Source organism: Anser anser (genome assembly GCF_964211835.1).
Source record: "Anser anser genome assembly, chromosome: 21".
NCBI classification, from domain to species: domain Eukaryota; kingdom Metazoa; phylum Chordata; class Aves; order Anseriformes; family Anatidae; genus Anser; species Anser anser.
The window spans coordinates 2763248-2778517 of NC_139742.1; the positions used below are offsets into that span (position 1 = coordinate 2763248).

Below are 15270 nucleotides of genomic sequence, written 5' to 3' on the forward strand. Positions count from 1 at the left end.
GCCCAGGTGCGGCGGGCGGAGGCGGCGGCCGCGGCGCGGCAGTGCCCCCTGTGCCGCCGCCATGAGCAGCGCCGAGCCGCCGCCGCCGCTCGGGGCCGGGCCGCGGGCTCAGCCCGCCTGGAAACGGGAGATCCTGGAGCGCAAGCGGGCCAAGCTGGCCGGGGCGGCCGGCGGCGAGACGGAGCCCCCGGCCGGGCCGGCGGCGCGGGGCTCGACGGCGGCGGCGGCGATGGGCGAGCGGCTGGTGGTGGCCGAGAGCCTGGGCCCGCTCCGGGAGAACCCCTTCATGCGGCTGGAGAGCGAGCGGCGGCGGCTGCGGCAGGGGCTGCCCGGGCACGGCCCCGAGGCGGCGCGGCCGCTGCAGCAGCTGCTGGAGCTGTACAGCGCCGTGCCGGGCATCCGCACCATCCGCGCCGACAACATCCTCATCATCGAGTCGCAGCCCGACGCCGCCGCCGCCTCCTGCTTCGCCGACGGGGACTCGCTGCCGGGACGCCGCCGGGAGCCGGCCGCCGCCTCCCCGCCTCCCCGCCCGGACCCGCTGCGGGAGCTGCTGGCCCGCCAGGGCGCCGCGCTCGCCGAGATCCGCGCCGAGCAGGTCTTCATCTACGAGGCGGCCGAGCCGCCCGAGGCGGCCGAGCCGGGCACCGTCAGCCGCCTCCTGGAGAAGTTCGGGCAGCGACCGCGGGGCCGCCGCCGCCGGGGCGGGGAGGCGCTGCCCGGGCCCGCCGCCGCCGCCGCCACCCCCCGGGCCGGGCCGGTTTCCCCGCCGCCGGTGCCGGGCTCCCCCCGGGCCGCGGCTCCCCCGAAGGCGGGGCCGGGCTCCCCCCGCGCCTCGGCCCCGAAGACGGGACCGGGACCCCTGCCGGCGGCACCGGGCTCCCCCCTGCCCTTGCCGACCTCCCCCCGGGCCGCCGCCCCCCAGCCGCTGCCGGCGCCCCCCCAGCCCCCGGCGTCCCCCCGGGCTGCCGTCCCCCAGCCCCCGGCTCCCCTGGCAGCCCCGGTCTCCCCCAGGGCTGTGGCCCCCCAGGCGGTCCCGGTCTCCCCCAGGGCTGTGGCCCCCCAGGCGGTCCCACTCCCTCCCCAGGCACCGCTGGGTGTCCCCAAGGCCGCAACTCCCCAGGCCAACTGCTTCCTCCACAAGATTGGCTCCAACTCCTTCACCGTGACCCCGCGGGGTCTGCCCCCCGCCGGCCGTGTCCCCGAGCCTGCTGGCCATGTCCCCGAGCCCCCTGGCTGTGTCCCCAAGCCCATCGACCGTGTTCCTGAGCCCATCAGCCGTGTCCCCAAGCCCATCGACCGTGTCCCTGAGCCTCCCGGCCGTGTCCCCAAGCCCATCGACCGTGTCCCTGAGCCCATCAGCCGTGTCCCTGAGCCTCCCGGCCGTGTCCCCAAGCCCATCGACCATGTTCCTGAGCCCATCGGCCGTGTCCCCAAGCCCATCGACCGTGTTCCTGAGCCCTCCGGCCGGAGCGTGCCGCCCAAGGGGCCGACAGTGCCATCCACCAGCGCTGCCAACGCCAGGAGGCCAAAGCCGGAGGAGGCCGAAGCGGCTGTGTCGCCTCCACCCAGTGCCAGTCTGGCCCCCAGTGCCACCCAGCCGCTCTCTGCGTCTGCCCCCCGGGCTGGGGGCTCCTTTGAGATCCTCCCGGCCCCCAAGCCTGACTTGGCTGCCATCCCTGCCCATGACCTGCAAGCGCAGGCCCTGGCCAAACTGCGCCTGAATTCGCGCAACTCCTTCGTCTTCGTGCCCCGACGGGAGGGCGGCCCGGCTCTGCCTGTGGCACAGAGCACGGGAGCGAGGCCGCCGCTGTCCTCGCAGCAGAAGGTACAGAAAGAGCCCCCGAGGGTTTCCGCTCCGGAGCAGGAAGAGCCTGTCGCTTCCCTGCCGGCGCCTCTGGATCCGTTGGTACCTGTGACTTACATCGATGACATTGTGGAGCCAGACAGCGGGGAGGTCTCCCCCAGGGTCAACTTGGCCACGAGGACGGGGAACTTGGCGGATCAGCCTGGGGGAGCTGGCCCTGACCTGGAGATGGAGTTTTCCTCTGTGCCCCTCTACAGACCTCACTCTGCCTCCCCTGGCCTCCATCAGAGGGGAGGCAACACCTTCACTGTCGTGCCCAAAAGGAAGCCTGTTGCCTCGGGGCCACAGACTCTTACTGATGCTGGTGGAAGGCCTCAGCGGGAGGAAGAGGAGGAGGAGGAGGAAAGCAAAGGAAAGGGCAAAGCTGTGGAGAACGCTGATGGGCCCCAGGCGGGGTTGTCCCATAAAAAGCGTTACCCCACCGTCAACGAGATCGAAGTGATCGGTGGGTACCTGTCCCTGGAGAGGTCCTGCATGAGCAAGACAGGCTCTCGCCGCAAGAAGGTAACTGCCTTGGGTGCCTCTGCTCTGAACAGGGAGGCCAAAAGTAGCTTCCTACTGCTTTTGGCTTGGCTTTTGGCAAGTGCTTTGTTTGTATCTCAAGCAGTCCTGTGAGCTGCTGGGTGGGGAGATGAGCAGCAAGCTTCGTGCTCTGCTCCTTTTGAGAGCCAAAGGCGTGCCTGTGGGGAGCGGGGTTGGTGTTGTCCCACTGAGTAGGTCGGAGTGGGATATCACCTGTGATAACCACAGGGCTGCCTACCATTGCTTCTTGGAGGTATGATAACGGAAAGGGAGGTATTTGTGGTATTTAGAAAATTGAGATGAGCTGCATGGTTTGAATGGCTGCAGACTGTCCCTCACTCTGTTTTTGCTCATGCGTTGAGGTCCCTCTGATCACTGCCTGGTTACAGAGTGCAACGGGCAGTGTGACGTTGGCGTCTTCCCCAGATTAGTGATCTATTGATAGAGGCTCAAGAATTAGGTCTCTATTAGGCAGAAAGAGATCAGCAACAACTTAGCTCCTCTTGATATGATTATACCACCTGTCTGCTCATGTGCAGTTGCTGCTCATCTCTGAAGAGCCAGGAGACTTCAAGTGCTCCAAGTTTCTTTGAAGGAAATGCCAGGTTTTCTCAGTGCTTGGGATCTAGTTTAGATCCTTGGGAGCCTTAAATTGGGAATTAATCTTTGTGTGGCAGGATGAAATGTGTCTGGATGTGACACAGGCATGTAGAAAGAGCGGGTTATTTTGCTGAACTGAAGAAGTAGGCGTGAATCGTTCTGCTCAGAAAGCAGCACACCGTGGTGACAGGCAGCATAGGCATCGTGTCATTACAAATCCCGATTTCTAGGCTTGCGGCGTGACATGTTTCTCCATAGCGGGAAGTGTTGTTTGACATTCCGTTACCTAAATTCGACTAAATATTTGATGGACTGAATCCACATGGGTGCCTGAGGCACTGAGCATTATAATTCAAGGAAACCCTTTGAATAGGATGCATCTCATTTGGAAATGAGGCAGCAAGTGCTGTTTCTCTTGGCTTAATGTTTTTAAGTTCCTTCATAGGAGCACACTGTGTGTATTAATCTGATCATGATTAAGGCAGGTGGCAAATCTGAAGCATGAGAGCCAGGCATCAGAATAGGCAAATCTGCACAGGTGTGGATTTTCGCTAAGTGCTACTGCAGTTTTTCATTGTCTCCTGCAGGCAAGTTCTTAATCAGGCTGGAGCTGTTCTGCTTCCTAAACACCTCCACGGTGCCACTGGTTCCGGCTGTTTTCTTGGCTCTGCTCTGTTCAGTTTGGGGCATCAGTAGGATTTACACCAAATCCTGTGTGACATGCATGGTATAAACTGTGAAAATATCAAGATGTGTTACAGTTACGGGTACTCTGAGGATGGAGCAGAAAATACAGAGGAAACCCTGCAGGGCAAACTCTGAGATATGCCCAACTCGTGATGCTGCCAGAGGGGCTGATTGCTTTGTGCAGGATGCTGCTGCTGGCGCAGCAAGTAGTCTTGCTTGTAAGAAAATTAAGCCTCAAGTAAACAAAACCCGTTAAATATTGTGCAGTGGAAGCCATCCTTAAATATTACAGGAAGGAGGGAGAGAGATGAGGACAAGGCTGGTGCAGCGATGGAATTGTTTAAGGGCAGACAAACGCGGCAACAGAACCCAGAGAAGCAGTGGCATCTCCGTCCTCGGGGCTACCTGAGTCGTGGCTGGGCCAGCCCTGAGCAGCCTGGTCTGGCTGGGCCTGCCTGGAGCACGGCTTTGGGACAGAGACCTCGAGGGGTCCTTCCCCAGCCTGAAATGCCGCGTGATCCTTTGCAGTGGGTTGACAGCTGTGTTGTCTGCCGTGTGTTGGATTTGTGTGGTGTCGGGCGGGTCACGGAGCTTCTCTGCCTCTGTTCTTATCGGCATAATAGCATTAACTGTGCCCCGCCGCAGGCGTTTTGAAGATGAAGCGCGGTGAGTACTGACTTGTGTGCAGGGGCTGTCCTGCGGGAGAGCTCGCGTAAAGAGCTGCCTTCTGGTAAAAGAGAGATTAAAGGCAAGGAGCGAACTGCCTGTTACGCTGCAGAGTTCGAGGCTGAAATAAATGGGTAAGCCCTTTAGTAAATAAGGTCCGGCCTAAAGGAGAAGCTGTAAAGAGACTTAAGTTTCTGGGTAAAACGTGGCGATGCAGTGGGAGAAGCACCGGGTTTTCTCTCTGTTCATTTCCCCTCGCTAGAGGTGGCAAGCGTGGGATGTTGTTTGACTTTGTAGCCAGGACTTAGAAGATGCTGTAGCAAATGGAAAGATTTCTGTTTACTCGTAGCCTAGAGGATGTTTGTGGCTTTTACTCTGGATAATCAGGCTGCGTGTTGATGCCTGAAAAGGAAGGAGCTTGTATTAGACCGCATTCCTTGGTTTCTTCCCAAGAGATTGCTGTGTCGTCAAGGCAACCAGCCAAAACCAAGGGTTCTGTTTAAAGATACGCCGGGGTTTGCAGAAACTTGGTTTCGGCCTGGATTGGGCAGAAGCAAACCCTTCTGCGAGCTGGAAGCCGTAGTTTGGTAAAACCGACGTCTCTCCTGCTGCTGGCTGTGGCACGCGGTGCCCCAGGGCCTTCCGGGGCCGCTCTCCCCGGGCACAGCCGCCTCCTGCCTCAGCAGCTTCGCGTCTGAACCCGGCCGGGGCTTTGCTGGCGGGTCTGTGTGTGCCAGCAAAGCAGCGTTCAGTGAGACTTCGGTTACTTGAAAATCTTCATCCACTTGCTGGTGCGTGGGAGGAATCGGGGCAAAGCAAACATTGGCCTGGGAGTGCCACGCTCCTGGGGGTGGGCAGGCGTCGGGGCCGGTGGTGTGTGAGCAGGGACGCTGATGCTTCTGGGGAACTCAAGCTCTGTTTTTCTTCAAATGCTGAAATTCAGCCTCCCGGTGTGCCATCCCGTCCCCTTGTGTGGCCACCAAGGTGCCAGCGACGTGGGGCTGGCTCTGTCCATGTCCCTGGGGGTGTTTTGGTGTGTCGGGGCCGGGCAGGAGCGGGTTGAGCGCTGCGGGGGGCTGCGTGCCGGCAGCTCCAGCCCCGGCTCTCGGGGGCACGGTGGCTGTTGCAGGGCCAAGTCCTGCTCGTGGCTTGGCTGCGGCCTGAAGGACGCTGCCTTCTTGCAGCTGGTGCTCAAGGTCTTTTGGAAAACAGCTTTATTGCTCCTTCCAGGCGCTTCAAGCATGTGAAGTAGCTGTTTGCTTTGGGGCTGGAGCTGTCATCCCCAGCTAGATACGGAGCTGATGAAGGGGAGAGAGAAATGCTGTGGCGGTGTTAGGGGGCAAAATAGTTTTCCCAGCTCTTCTGTTCAGGCAACTTGAGTTGCCGTGGTGGGACAGGCATTCCCCGAGGGCTGTGGTGGTGAACATGGGGTTGTGTGAGATGGGCCATGGCCGAGACGTGCAGGAGGAGGGCAGAGCCCTGGCGGTGCTCGTAGTGGGGAGCGGGCTGCCCGTACAGGCAGGGGGTTTGAGCTCTTGTCCTGCAGCCACGGCAAGGCCCTTCAGCTCCATGGCCATTCGAAGAGACCTCGCAATGTGGTTCAGGTACAGCGAGAGGTGTGGCTTCAGTTGGAAAGCCAAGCGAACGTTCGCTGCCCTGAACGGATATGTTTGGTTTCAAGGGGAGCGCTGGGTGGTCGCTGGAAGAGGCTGGCTGAGCTCTGACGGTGAGGACAGGATACGTGCGCGGGGTGGAAGGAGACCTGCTGACCCTTGTTCTAAACAGGGGATGGGAGAGAGGATGCAGAGCGCGGCTGGTGACCTCTGTTCAGCGCTTGTCTTCATCCTCTGTTATCACAGAAGAAATAAAGAAATCTCAGCCTGGCAGCAGTCCCCGGGGAGCACGGCAGCCCCGGGAGGAAGGGAAGGCTTTGCTGCAGGATGTGGGTCTGTTGGATCTCAGCGGATAAAATCTGGCTTGGATGAGCTAACGAGAACCAATCTTTGTTTGGTTACCTGTCAAAATAATGTACGTAGGGTTGTCGGCATGATAGAAATCTGAGTTTCTGTAGAACATGTGACTGGCATGTCGGAGCGAGCGATCGGGAGGGACTACCAGCTGCCGAGCCAGTGGGGTGCTGAGGGGTGGTTGTCGGTCCTCAGGACGCTCTCAGCCCGACGGAGCTTGGACTCTGCCGTGAAGGTCCCGTGTGTACAGAAGTTGCCCAGACTCTGCTCCTTCCTTAGGTCTTGTCACTCCTCCAGTGCATCCCCTGTCACAGTTTGCCCTCTCCAGGACTTTGGTACCTGTCGAGGACCCTGCAGGAAAGGTGACTTCTAAGCCAGGCAACCCAAATGCTGTAAGTAACAGGGCTTGAGAGCCAACAGGCATCAGATTGGTGATGGTGTTAATGTTTTTTGCTTGTCGGCTGGCAGTTTGCTGACTGCTGGAAGGTGAGCTGTAGCTTTGTATCGATAGGGCTTACAAGAACAGGGTTAGTGGGATCCAAACAGCTGGAACCTAACGCCTCCCTGCTTCTCTGCAAATTGTCTTTGAAGATGGAGTTTCCCAGTTTATGTCCACTTTAGCACAGTCAATTTTCTAACATTTTGAGCAGCTTAAAGCTTGAACGTGGCTTGCAAATGCCCACTTTAATGTCTGTTGAAAAACTACTGTAAACACCCCTCAGCTTTTCAGCATGGGCAGGATTGGGCAGCAGTTTTGTTGGTCTAACCTGCTGAACTTCTTGCTCTGTAGCTTTCCATCTGCTCACTTCTGCTGGAGATGGGCTCCTGTGAGAACCAGATGTAGGCTCAAGATGCTGGCAGGGATGAACACTTCAAGCTGTTGCCCAAACCTGTTTGGAGCAGGTCTGTGCAGTGTGGAATCTCAGTACCGGTGACTGCCTGCAGTATTTTTTGCAAGGTATAGCACAAGTAAATTAGCCCGGTGGTGGAAGCAGAAATCTGTCTGCAAAAACCTGGCAGATTCCCTCTCTGTGTTCTGGAGGGCTCAGGTTGAAGATTTGTTTTATTGAACTACTTGGAGAGCCTGTACCTTGCCATTTTCTGTCTTGTGACTGCACTTTGTCATGGAAATACATCTGCTGCCTTTAAGGAGGGACTGCAGTATGTATCTGACATGAATGTATTGAATTTTTGGCAAATGAGGTCAGCAGTCACAAGTGCTGCTCAGAAAATACATGTCTCGGGTGATCAGACTTGGTCCCTCCCCCATGGAGATGGTTTCCAGCAGCGGTGAGATCTGAGCAGGACACCAGGACAGTGCTACTTCCCTGCCCTTTTCTAATTCTGCTGATTTTAGACTATGATGGTGATGGCTGAAGACTGTAGAAACCAGGATCTCGCTGTGGTTGTAGTCTAAACCACCTCACAAGCTGGACCTGAGGACATCGGTGGGGAGGTATGTTGTTTTTTCTGTTTCCTTGCTGCCTGCCAGCTCCTTCAAGTGCTGGTACCGTGTTGTACCAAAGCACTGGCAGAGCAGATGAGTCATGTTTATCTCCTCTCAGTAGTGGGAAAGTTTCTGCAACTTGAGGTTCTCTGTGGCCTTGCCACTCCCAGGCTTCGCCCCATGCAGCAGCAACAGCCTGAGCTGCTCCCAAATTCCTGCAGTGCTCTTCCTCCCATCTTCTGCCACTGCCCGCAGCCTGATGAATGGGACCGAAGAGCTAAAATAGAAACTCTTACGCAAATAAGAGAGGAGCCTGCCTTTGAAGCTGGGTAGGACGTGCCCAGGGCTTAGCCTGGCCCCAGAGCTCAAGAGGAGATTTGGAGTGCTTTGCGCTCTGAGTTCTGATCCTGCGGATTACGGCTAACGTTATCTTAATCAGTTTCCTCAATCTATGGACCAGATGGGAGATAGTTTGTAATTTCCCTCTATCTCAAGTATTCAGCTTGTCTTGGGTTTGGGTTCCCCCCACGCACTCTGTTTTTTCCAGCATGTGGTCATGGTGTTCCTGAGAAAGGGTAGGGAGCACATGCTCAGACCGACTAGGGGAGAAGTCCTGCTTGTCGGCTGCTGTGTGGGAAGCGGCTGCAGAAAAGAAAACACCAAGTTTCCAGGCTCTGTGGCAGTAAAGCAAATCCCAGTAGGAGCTGCAGCAGCATCTCCTCCACCTCTGGGCACCCCAGGGTTGTGCAGCTGCCCAGCTTCAGCACTCATCTGCTGAGGAAAACCTGTGCCATCGTAAAGCCAGTTCCAACGCCAGGCTCTTCCAGTGACCGCAGTGGGTCTGGGTATGCCGTGAGGCTGTCGCGTTATCTCCGTCTGGATGGTTTGTGTAGGAAGTCATGTGAAGTGTCTGTATCATATTGAGATATTTCTGTAAACATCCTGGGAAGATCTGGACTGAAGGAACTCTGCGCTGAAGTTTTCTGAGAAGTGCCCTTCAGCTGATCCTGGGAATTTGGCAGGGATCTGCTGTTTCACCAGCATCTGATGGACTATGAGTAAGCTGAAGGAAAACATCTCAAAGACAGTATGAGAGCAAAACGCTTGTGTGCTTAGGGAAATTGCATAGCTTGCAGCTAGTGAAAACACAGGTGTGAGGACACATCTGTAAGCCCCACGGTGAACTTGCTGCACTTAGTCATTTCTCTTCCAGGAAGTGTCTTTTGCATGTTGTAGTACAGACAGAGGGCAAGAGAGGTGTGAACTCTGACGTGCAGCATATACATCAAGCCTTTGGGCCCTGAAGTCTGGAATAAGCTCCTTGCAAGGGTGGGAATTACTTCTGTTCCCGACTTCCCTGTATTCCTGGAAAATGATGCTCCCTCTGACCCATTCCAGCTGGAGAAGGTTCACTTCCCCCGAAACAGAAGCGTTTGTTCGGACCGCGCTGGTCAGGCTGGGCTGCACAGAAATGTTTGTGGGCGGCCTCTCCCGACACTGCCCTGCTTTGTAGCCACAGGGCTGTCTGCATCGCCTCGGAGCTGCCTCTGGAGCAGGATCCTCTGCTGTGTGCCTCTCGCATGGCGCTCGTGAAGACACCAAGTCTTGGCACCGATTGTATCGTGTTAGTGCCTGCTCTCTTTGTGCATTCAGACGAGACCTGTGCCGTATATGTAGAGAGAGTTGCCCGATTCTTACGGGCTAAGTAATAGCTGAATTGCTTGTTAAGCTGTCGAGGGCTCTGGCTCCTCTGCCTGCAGATGTGCGAAGGAATGAAGGGGTCCTTTGGTGAATGGCTGCTTTGTGCCACGTCAGGCTTGGACACGGCTGCCCAGCCGGTGGTTGGGCGCTGGGAGCTCTTCTTGGCTGACCCGAGGGAAGAGTTAACCAAGAGCTGTCTGCCCTGCGATGCTCTCCGGGACTGTCCCTACCCTGTCCCTTCTCATCAGGAATTTGAAACTTCCCTGTGTCTTGTACAAGGAGTTTAATATTTCGAATCTCCATGCATTGCTCCTATCTACCATGTGCTTCAGCATATTGATTACACAGAGCTGGCTTTGTGGGTTGCCTTGTAAATGGAGACTTTCCTGTTTTGCCCTGTGGTTTGGGAGCTGGGATGCAGTCCTGGAGGCAATCTCTCCTTTGCCAGCAACACAGCACTGCCTTGATGTGCTACTGCTGTAAATCTTTAGTGTTTCTATCTCTATTCAGTAACTAGCTCTGTTATGCAGTTAATCGTCGAGGAGAACTCAGTGTTGCTCTTAGAAAACACTTCTCAGAAAAGCATGATCAAGTGAACCTCAGGTGGAGCAGCCAACAGAGCTCTTTGGTTTTGTACAGAGTGGCAGAACAGAACGATCTACAATTTTTGAGCGTGTTTAGGGTGCGCCAGCCATAGCGGTATGGGGTTAATCGGATAGAGGAACCAAATCTTGCATCTCCTCCATTCTTAGGCATATCCGTCAAGGCAAAAACCTTTCTTCTTGTGTCAAGGAAAGGTTTTAGATGTACAAAAGCTCCTTATCTTCTCCTAAATGACAGCCAATGCGTTTTTAATATGCTGATGCTACTGCAAAGCTGGCCTGTACGTTGCAGCCCCTGGGGTACTGTTCCAGGCTGCCATGCGTAGATTTTGTGCCTGGAGTTATTCAACAACTTGAGCTGACACGTAACCCGGTTTCAGGTCGCGTACAGGCACGTCGATAAGCTCATCACTAACTCATGTGAAATGGCTAGTCTTCCCAAAGATCCTTTATCTAAAAGTTGTAGAGAGAAAAGTGCATCAGGTGGGAGATCACCAAGTGCAGGTCACGATGAAAGCCCCTGCAGAGGGTGCGGCTTTGGGACACCGCCACATCCTGCTAAATTTGCTGATCTGTGCGAATGCTGAGGCTGGATCAGATGGAAAGTCCAGGGAAAACCCTTTGGGGATCTCTGTCCACTGTCTGCTTCTACCCTCTGTACTCACAGGCAGTTATTTGTACTTGCCCAGCGCCCCCCACGGCAGCACGGAGCTTGGAGGATGTTCCGCGTTACGGCCCTGCTGCCCAAGCCAGCCTGCTGAATGGGTCTTGGTGTGTCAGGAGCTTTGCTGCCTTGCTGGTGACAGCTCTTGTGGATCTCTGTGGGGTGCAGCATATTGGCAGGCCTCCTGATGCACGCCCAGCTGTCTGCTGTTGCAGCCTCAGGTCTCTGGAGCGATGTCCTGTGCTCGTATCATCGGCCAAATCTCTGACTACCAGTGTAGTCAAACAAACGTTTGAAGGTGCAGTCAAACAAAACTCAATGTAAGGCTATACAGAAGTGCAAGGTGATTTTTTTCTTCAAAACACTGATTTTATTCATGCCTGTTTGAGGTTTCAGTCACTCACTCTTTTGTAATCACGCTGAATTGTCCATGCTCCCAGCAGGTATCAACCGAAACCCTCCTGCTGGTGTTGCTGAGAAAGGAGGAGGCATTTGGTTGACCAGGCGTGAAAAGCTGCTAAACCAGCTGCCATAAATCACACCCAGCAGCTTGTTGGCAGCCCGTGCACGTCCTAGGGCTGTAGGAGACAGTGCAGTTCCTAATCCTGTCATTTCAGGATCATGTTGCTCAGAGAGAGAATGGTTAGGGGGAAGTTAGTACCTGAAAAGCTCTTGATCCCTGATGCTATGCAAGTGTTGGTGTCTCATGAATATTCGGGTAGCATCTCCGCATCACTGAAAAATTGCCATGTCCCTCCTGTCACCATGCAGCAGCCACTGCCCTATCATGGTCCCTGCGTCAGATGAGTCCACACTGGAATGTGCTTAAAGAAAAGGGTGATTTTTTTTTTTTCCTTTTAATGCCTAGAACAAATTTCTTCTGTTTTAAGACAAGGATATCAATTTCTGAAGACTTCACAAGGTGTAAAACACCCTGCACTGACATTGCTTTGGCTCTGCCACACCTGCCAAGAAGTGAGTGTGCTAATGGGTGGAGAAAAGCCACAAGAAAGAATTTGCTTCTGGAGCTAATGATGCAGATTAGCCCCGTGGTTTGCTGCGGAGATTTACTCTGATATCCGTGGGTTGTGAGAAGCCATCGGGTGCGTGTGCCCTTTCATCAGCTGCAGAGTCGCGCACACTTTCCCACCTTGGTGTCTGCCAACCTTTGTTGTTCGTGTAGCACGTTTCTGTAAATTGGCTATTTTTATTTCTAATCTGTTTCTGCACTTGGGGGCTCTTTTGCTGTTGGTCTGGGTGCAGACTGGGTCGTGACAGCATCCCCTGAAGCAAGTCTGCCATTTTTTCCTTCTTGTTTTCCTAAGCCACGTATGACTACCCAGATTTAGGCTTGTTGGGCAATGTTTACCCTGGCTTCCCTTTCCTGGGTACTCTATTACTCATTACTGCTCAAATCCTAGCAAATAAATAAATGATTTTTGCTATGGCAACAAGAACCTAGTGGCTGAGCCGCACGATATTCCCTGAAAAACCTGCTTCGTTCTTCCCAGCGTGGCCCTGATGGCTGGCCGGACTGTTCCTGTATAGATACACGGCGTGGGGTTGAACTCTGGTTATGCGACACGGTTCTGCGCAAAGCATTCAGTTGAACAAATACTGATTAATCCCTGCAAACATCCACAGCTGAAGGGTGCAGAGTTTGTCCTTTCTGCAGCTGGCAGCTGCTGCCGCAGCAGAGGCGGGGGAGCCGTGCCGAGACGCCGCGAGCGGGCTCCTCCGACGGGGCTCCAGCGTGCTTGGCTCTTCTGGGACGCATTTTTCTTCTAAAGAAAATGACCCCGTCACCTTTTGTGTTTCTGTAAAAGTCTGCACAGTCTCGCAAGGGGCTGCCTGGCTGCTGACTGTACCATTACTGGGTTTCTGGTTTATTTATTTCTAGGTGCTCCTGGGGCCAACCCAGCCCGTGCTCCTTACATGCAGTTTCTGACAGTGCCCAGCTCTGCTCCTTGCTGCTTAGAGGCATTTTGAGGCAGCCATATAACCACGTTTCGTTTCCTCCTGTTTTCTCTTAATAAGTCTTTCTCCATCTTTTCCTGGCTACGTTGAGCAGCTCTGCGCTGCCCCGGCCGGCTCTCCGCGGGGCCATGTCTGGTTCTGGGGCCCTTTCCCCTCGGTTCTCCCGCCAGGGGTGGACGCGTGTCCCCGGGGCGGCGCGCAGGAGCGGGGAAGGCGGTGGTGCTGGAGTCCGACCCCGTGCCAGCGGGCGGTTGTTCCCCCACTGTTTGCTTTGCCTGGGCGCGTCCTCGAGAGCGTTACTGCAGCCTTGGGGCGGCCGCCGGGCCCTTCCTGCTCCTTGGTGCCGCGCCTTTGGGTGCAGGGGTTGGGATGCCAGCACGGGGCAGGCCAGCGAGGTGCTGGGGGGGCTGCACCGTGGTGAATTTGTGCTTGGAGTCAGCCTTCTTGCAGGCTGCGCTGCCTCAGTGGGAGGGCTTGCTGAAGCAGCAAACCCTCAGGGTACGAGCCCTCCCTCGGGCCCTGATGCGTCCGGCTGGCACTGCTGCAGGCAGCGATTGCCTTTCATTTTGAATAACTTCAGCGTTGCCTCCTACAGCGTCGTGGCCCCTCAGCAGCAGGGACACGGCAAGCGCGGAGCCTCCTGCGTGGTCGCGGGCGAACCAAGCAGGGCTGCTGTGATTTGGGCTGGGCTGTGGCACGCGGCCTCGGGCGCTGCCAGGGATCTCCTGGTGACTGCTGCTGCTTCCTGCTCCTGCCCTGGCCTCGCTCCCTGGGTGGGGCTGCTTTCTCCCCTTGCTCTACGCACAGCTTTGGTCTAAATTGGTCTCAAAGTCATTTTTCTTAGAGATTTCCTTTTGTTAGCAGAAAACCAGGAAAAACCTACTTGTGTCTCCCAAGCTTGAATTAGAGAAACCAGGTTGATCTGTCCTGTCCCCTGTGCTTGCCATGCTTAGCCATGCATTGCCCTGCAGCATGTGCTGGCAGTGCCGTGCCTGGTCCTGGGGTGGCCCCGCAGCTTCCAGGAGCACAGGGCAGGGCCGTCCTCACAGCCCCCGGAGCACAGAGGCCACATTGTGAGCACTCGCTGCCTGGCTCGGGTCAGGGAGCATCTAGGGCAGCGGCAGGGCTGAGAAACTCAGCAACCAGGGTGCTCTGATCTTCAGGGCTGTTTTACTGCAGTCCTTTTTCTCTGAACTGTAATCGCGCCCCGTGTCACCTGGGGACAGCTAAAGCGGCCGGGGCAGGGAGCGGGGCGAGGCGGCTGGCTGCCCCCTCTGTTTCCATCCCCTTCTCCTGGGGTGTGGGGAAAGGAGCCAGCCTGTGCCCGGGGCGCATCCTGGGCTCGGGCAGAGCAGCACAACGTGGCAGCCGGCTCCACTGTGTCCGCAGGCTCCCACCCCTGCAATCGTGGGCTCGGCCTGAGCAGGGCACAAGGCAGCAGCAGGGTTGTACCAGGCGAAGGAGTTGCTGCTGTTGCAAGAAGTATGTGTGTCTGAGCGGCACGCTTGGTGTGAGGTTGCCTGAAAGCTGCTTAGGGCCGCGTGCTGTTTCTCGGCCTGTTGTGTATTTTGCACGTGAGGGAAACTGCAAACACGGCACGTGGGGCAGATGTGCTGTACTTTCTTCCTACTGGTCATTACACAGGATCAGAAGAGATCTTCTGAATCGTCCGGCTCCTACTGCCTGTCACAAGCAACTGTGTCTGTTTAATTCTGTTCATAACCCTATTAGCTCAATTTTAAATGCAGTTATAAGTAAAGGGATCTCAGCACCCTTTTAGGCAGCTGGTCCTGAACCTTGATCCAAGTTGGCTAGATACTTCCTTATTTTTGGCTTAAAGTTATTCCTGGCAAGCTTATCCTCCTTGTTTGTCTGTGTTGTATGCTGGCATCAGCAGTTCTTCTCTGCGCCTTGGTGTTTATTTTCTTGGTGCACTTACAAAGAGCCATTATGCTTTTTCTCGACCTTTATTTCTGCTAGCGTGAACGGGCTGAATTTCATCTCCACCTGTTCAAGAATGATGAATTGTAACCAGATCTTCTAAGCAGGACTCTAGGTAATGATTAGGACAGGTAAAGCAGCAGGTGAACAACCCCTGCCCTCAGCTTTTGCTTTGGACTTGGAAGACCACATCTGGAGTTACTGCATCTGGGTTTGGCCTTCCCACTGCAGGGAAGATGTTGAGAAACTGGAGCAAGTCCTTCAGAGGCCACCAAGGGGTTCCCTGGGCTTGGCCAGGAAGCTGAGGAAGCCGTTTTGCTGGCCTGGAGGAGAGAAGGAGGCTCTGATCCCTGCCTCCCACTTCCTGATGGCTGTTAGAGGGAGGTTGGAGCCAGGCAGTCCCAGTTCCCAGTGGAAATTCCTTGCTTCATTCCAGGGTTATTTAAGCAGCATCCTAATGATGATTACAGTCCTGTAACCAATTCAGAATGTGCTTTCTCAGTTATTCACGTGATGAATTTAAAATCCTAAGCAGGCTCTTAGAGCGAGGGCTGGCCTTAAACATCATCCCATGTGTCGCTTTTGAAACAGAACCTTAAGGACCTCCCCTTTGTCCAGTATTTTCACTC

The 15270-nt window shown here is 55.5% G+C and overlaps 1 protein-coding gene across 2 annotated transcripts in view; it reads left to right on the forward strand.

The window, feature by feature from the left end:
• Positions 1-15270, forward strand: part of TPRN (taperin) — a 19785-nt gene continuing 4515 nt past the window's right edge. Inside the window, exon 1 of one of the 2 annotated variants that reach the window (XM_083807289.1) lies at positions 1-2371. In XM_083807289.1, coding sequence (XP_083663415.1) covers positions 62-2371 — 2310 coding nt within the window. In that variant the 5' untranslated portion in view covers positions 1-61. The remainder of the gene's footprint in view (positions 2372-15270) is intronic. The other variant, XM_083807290.1, reaches the window with a different exon arrangement.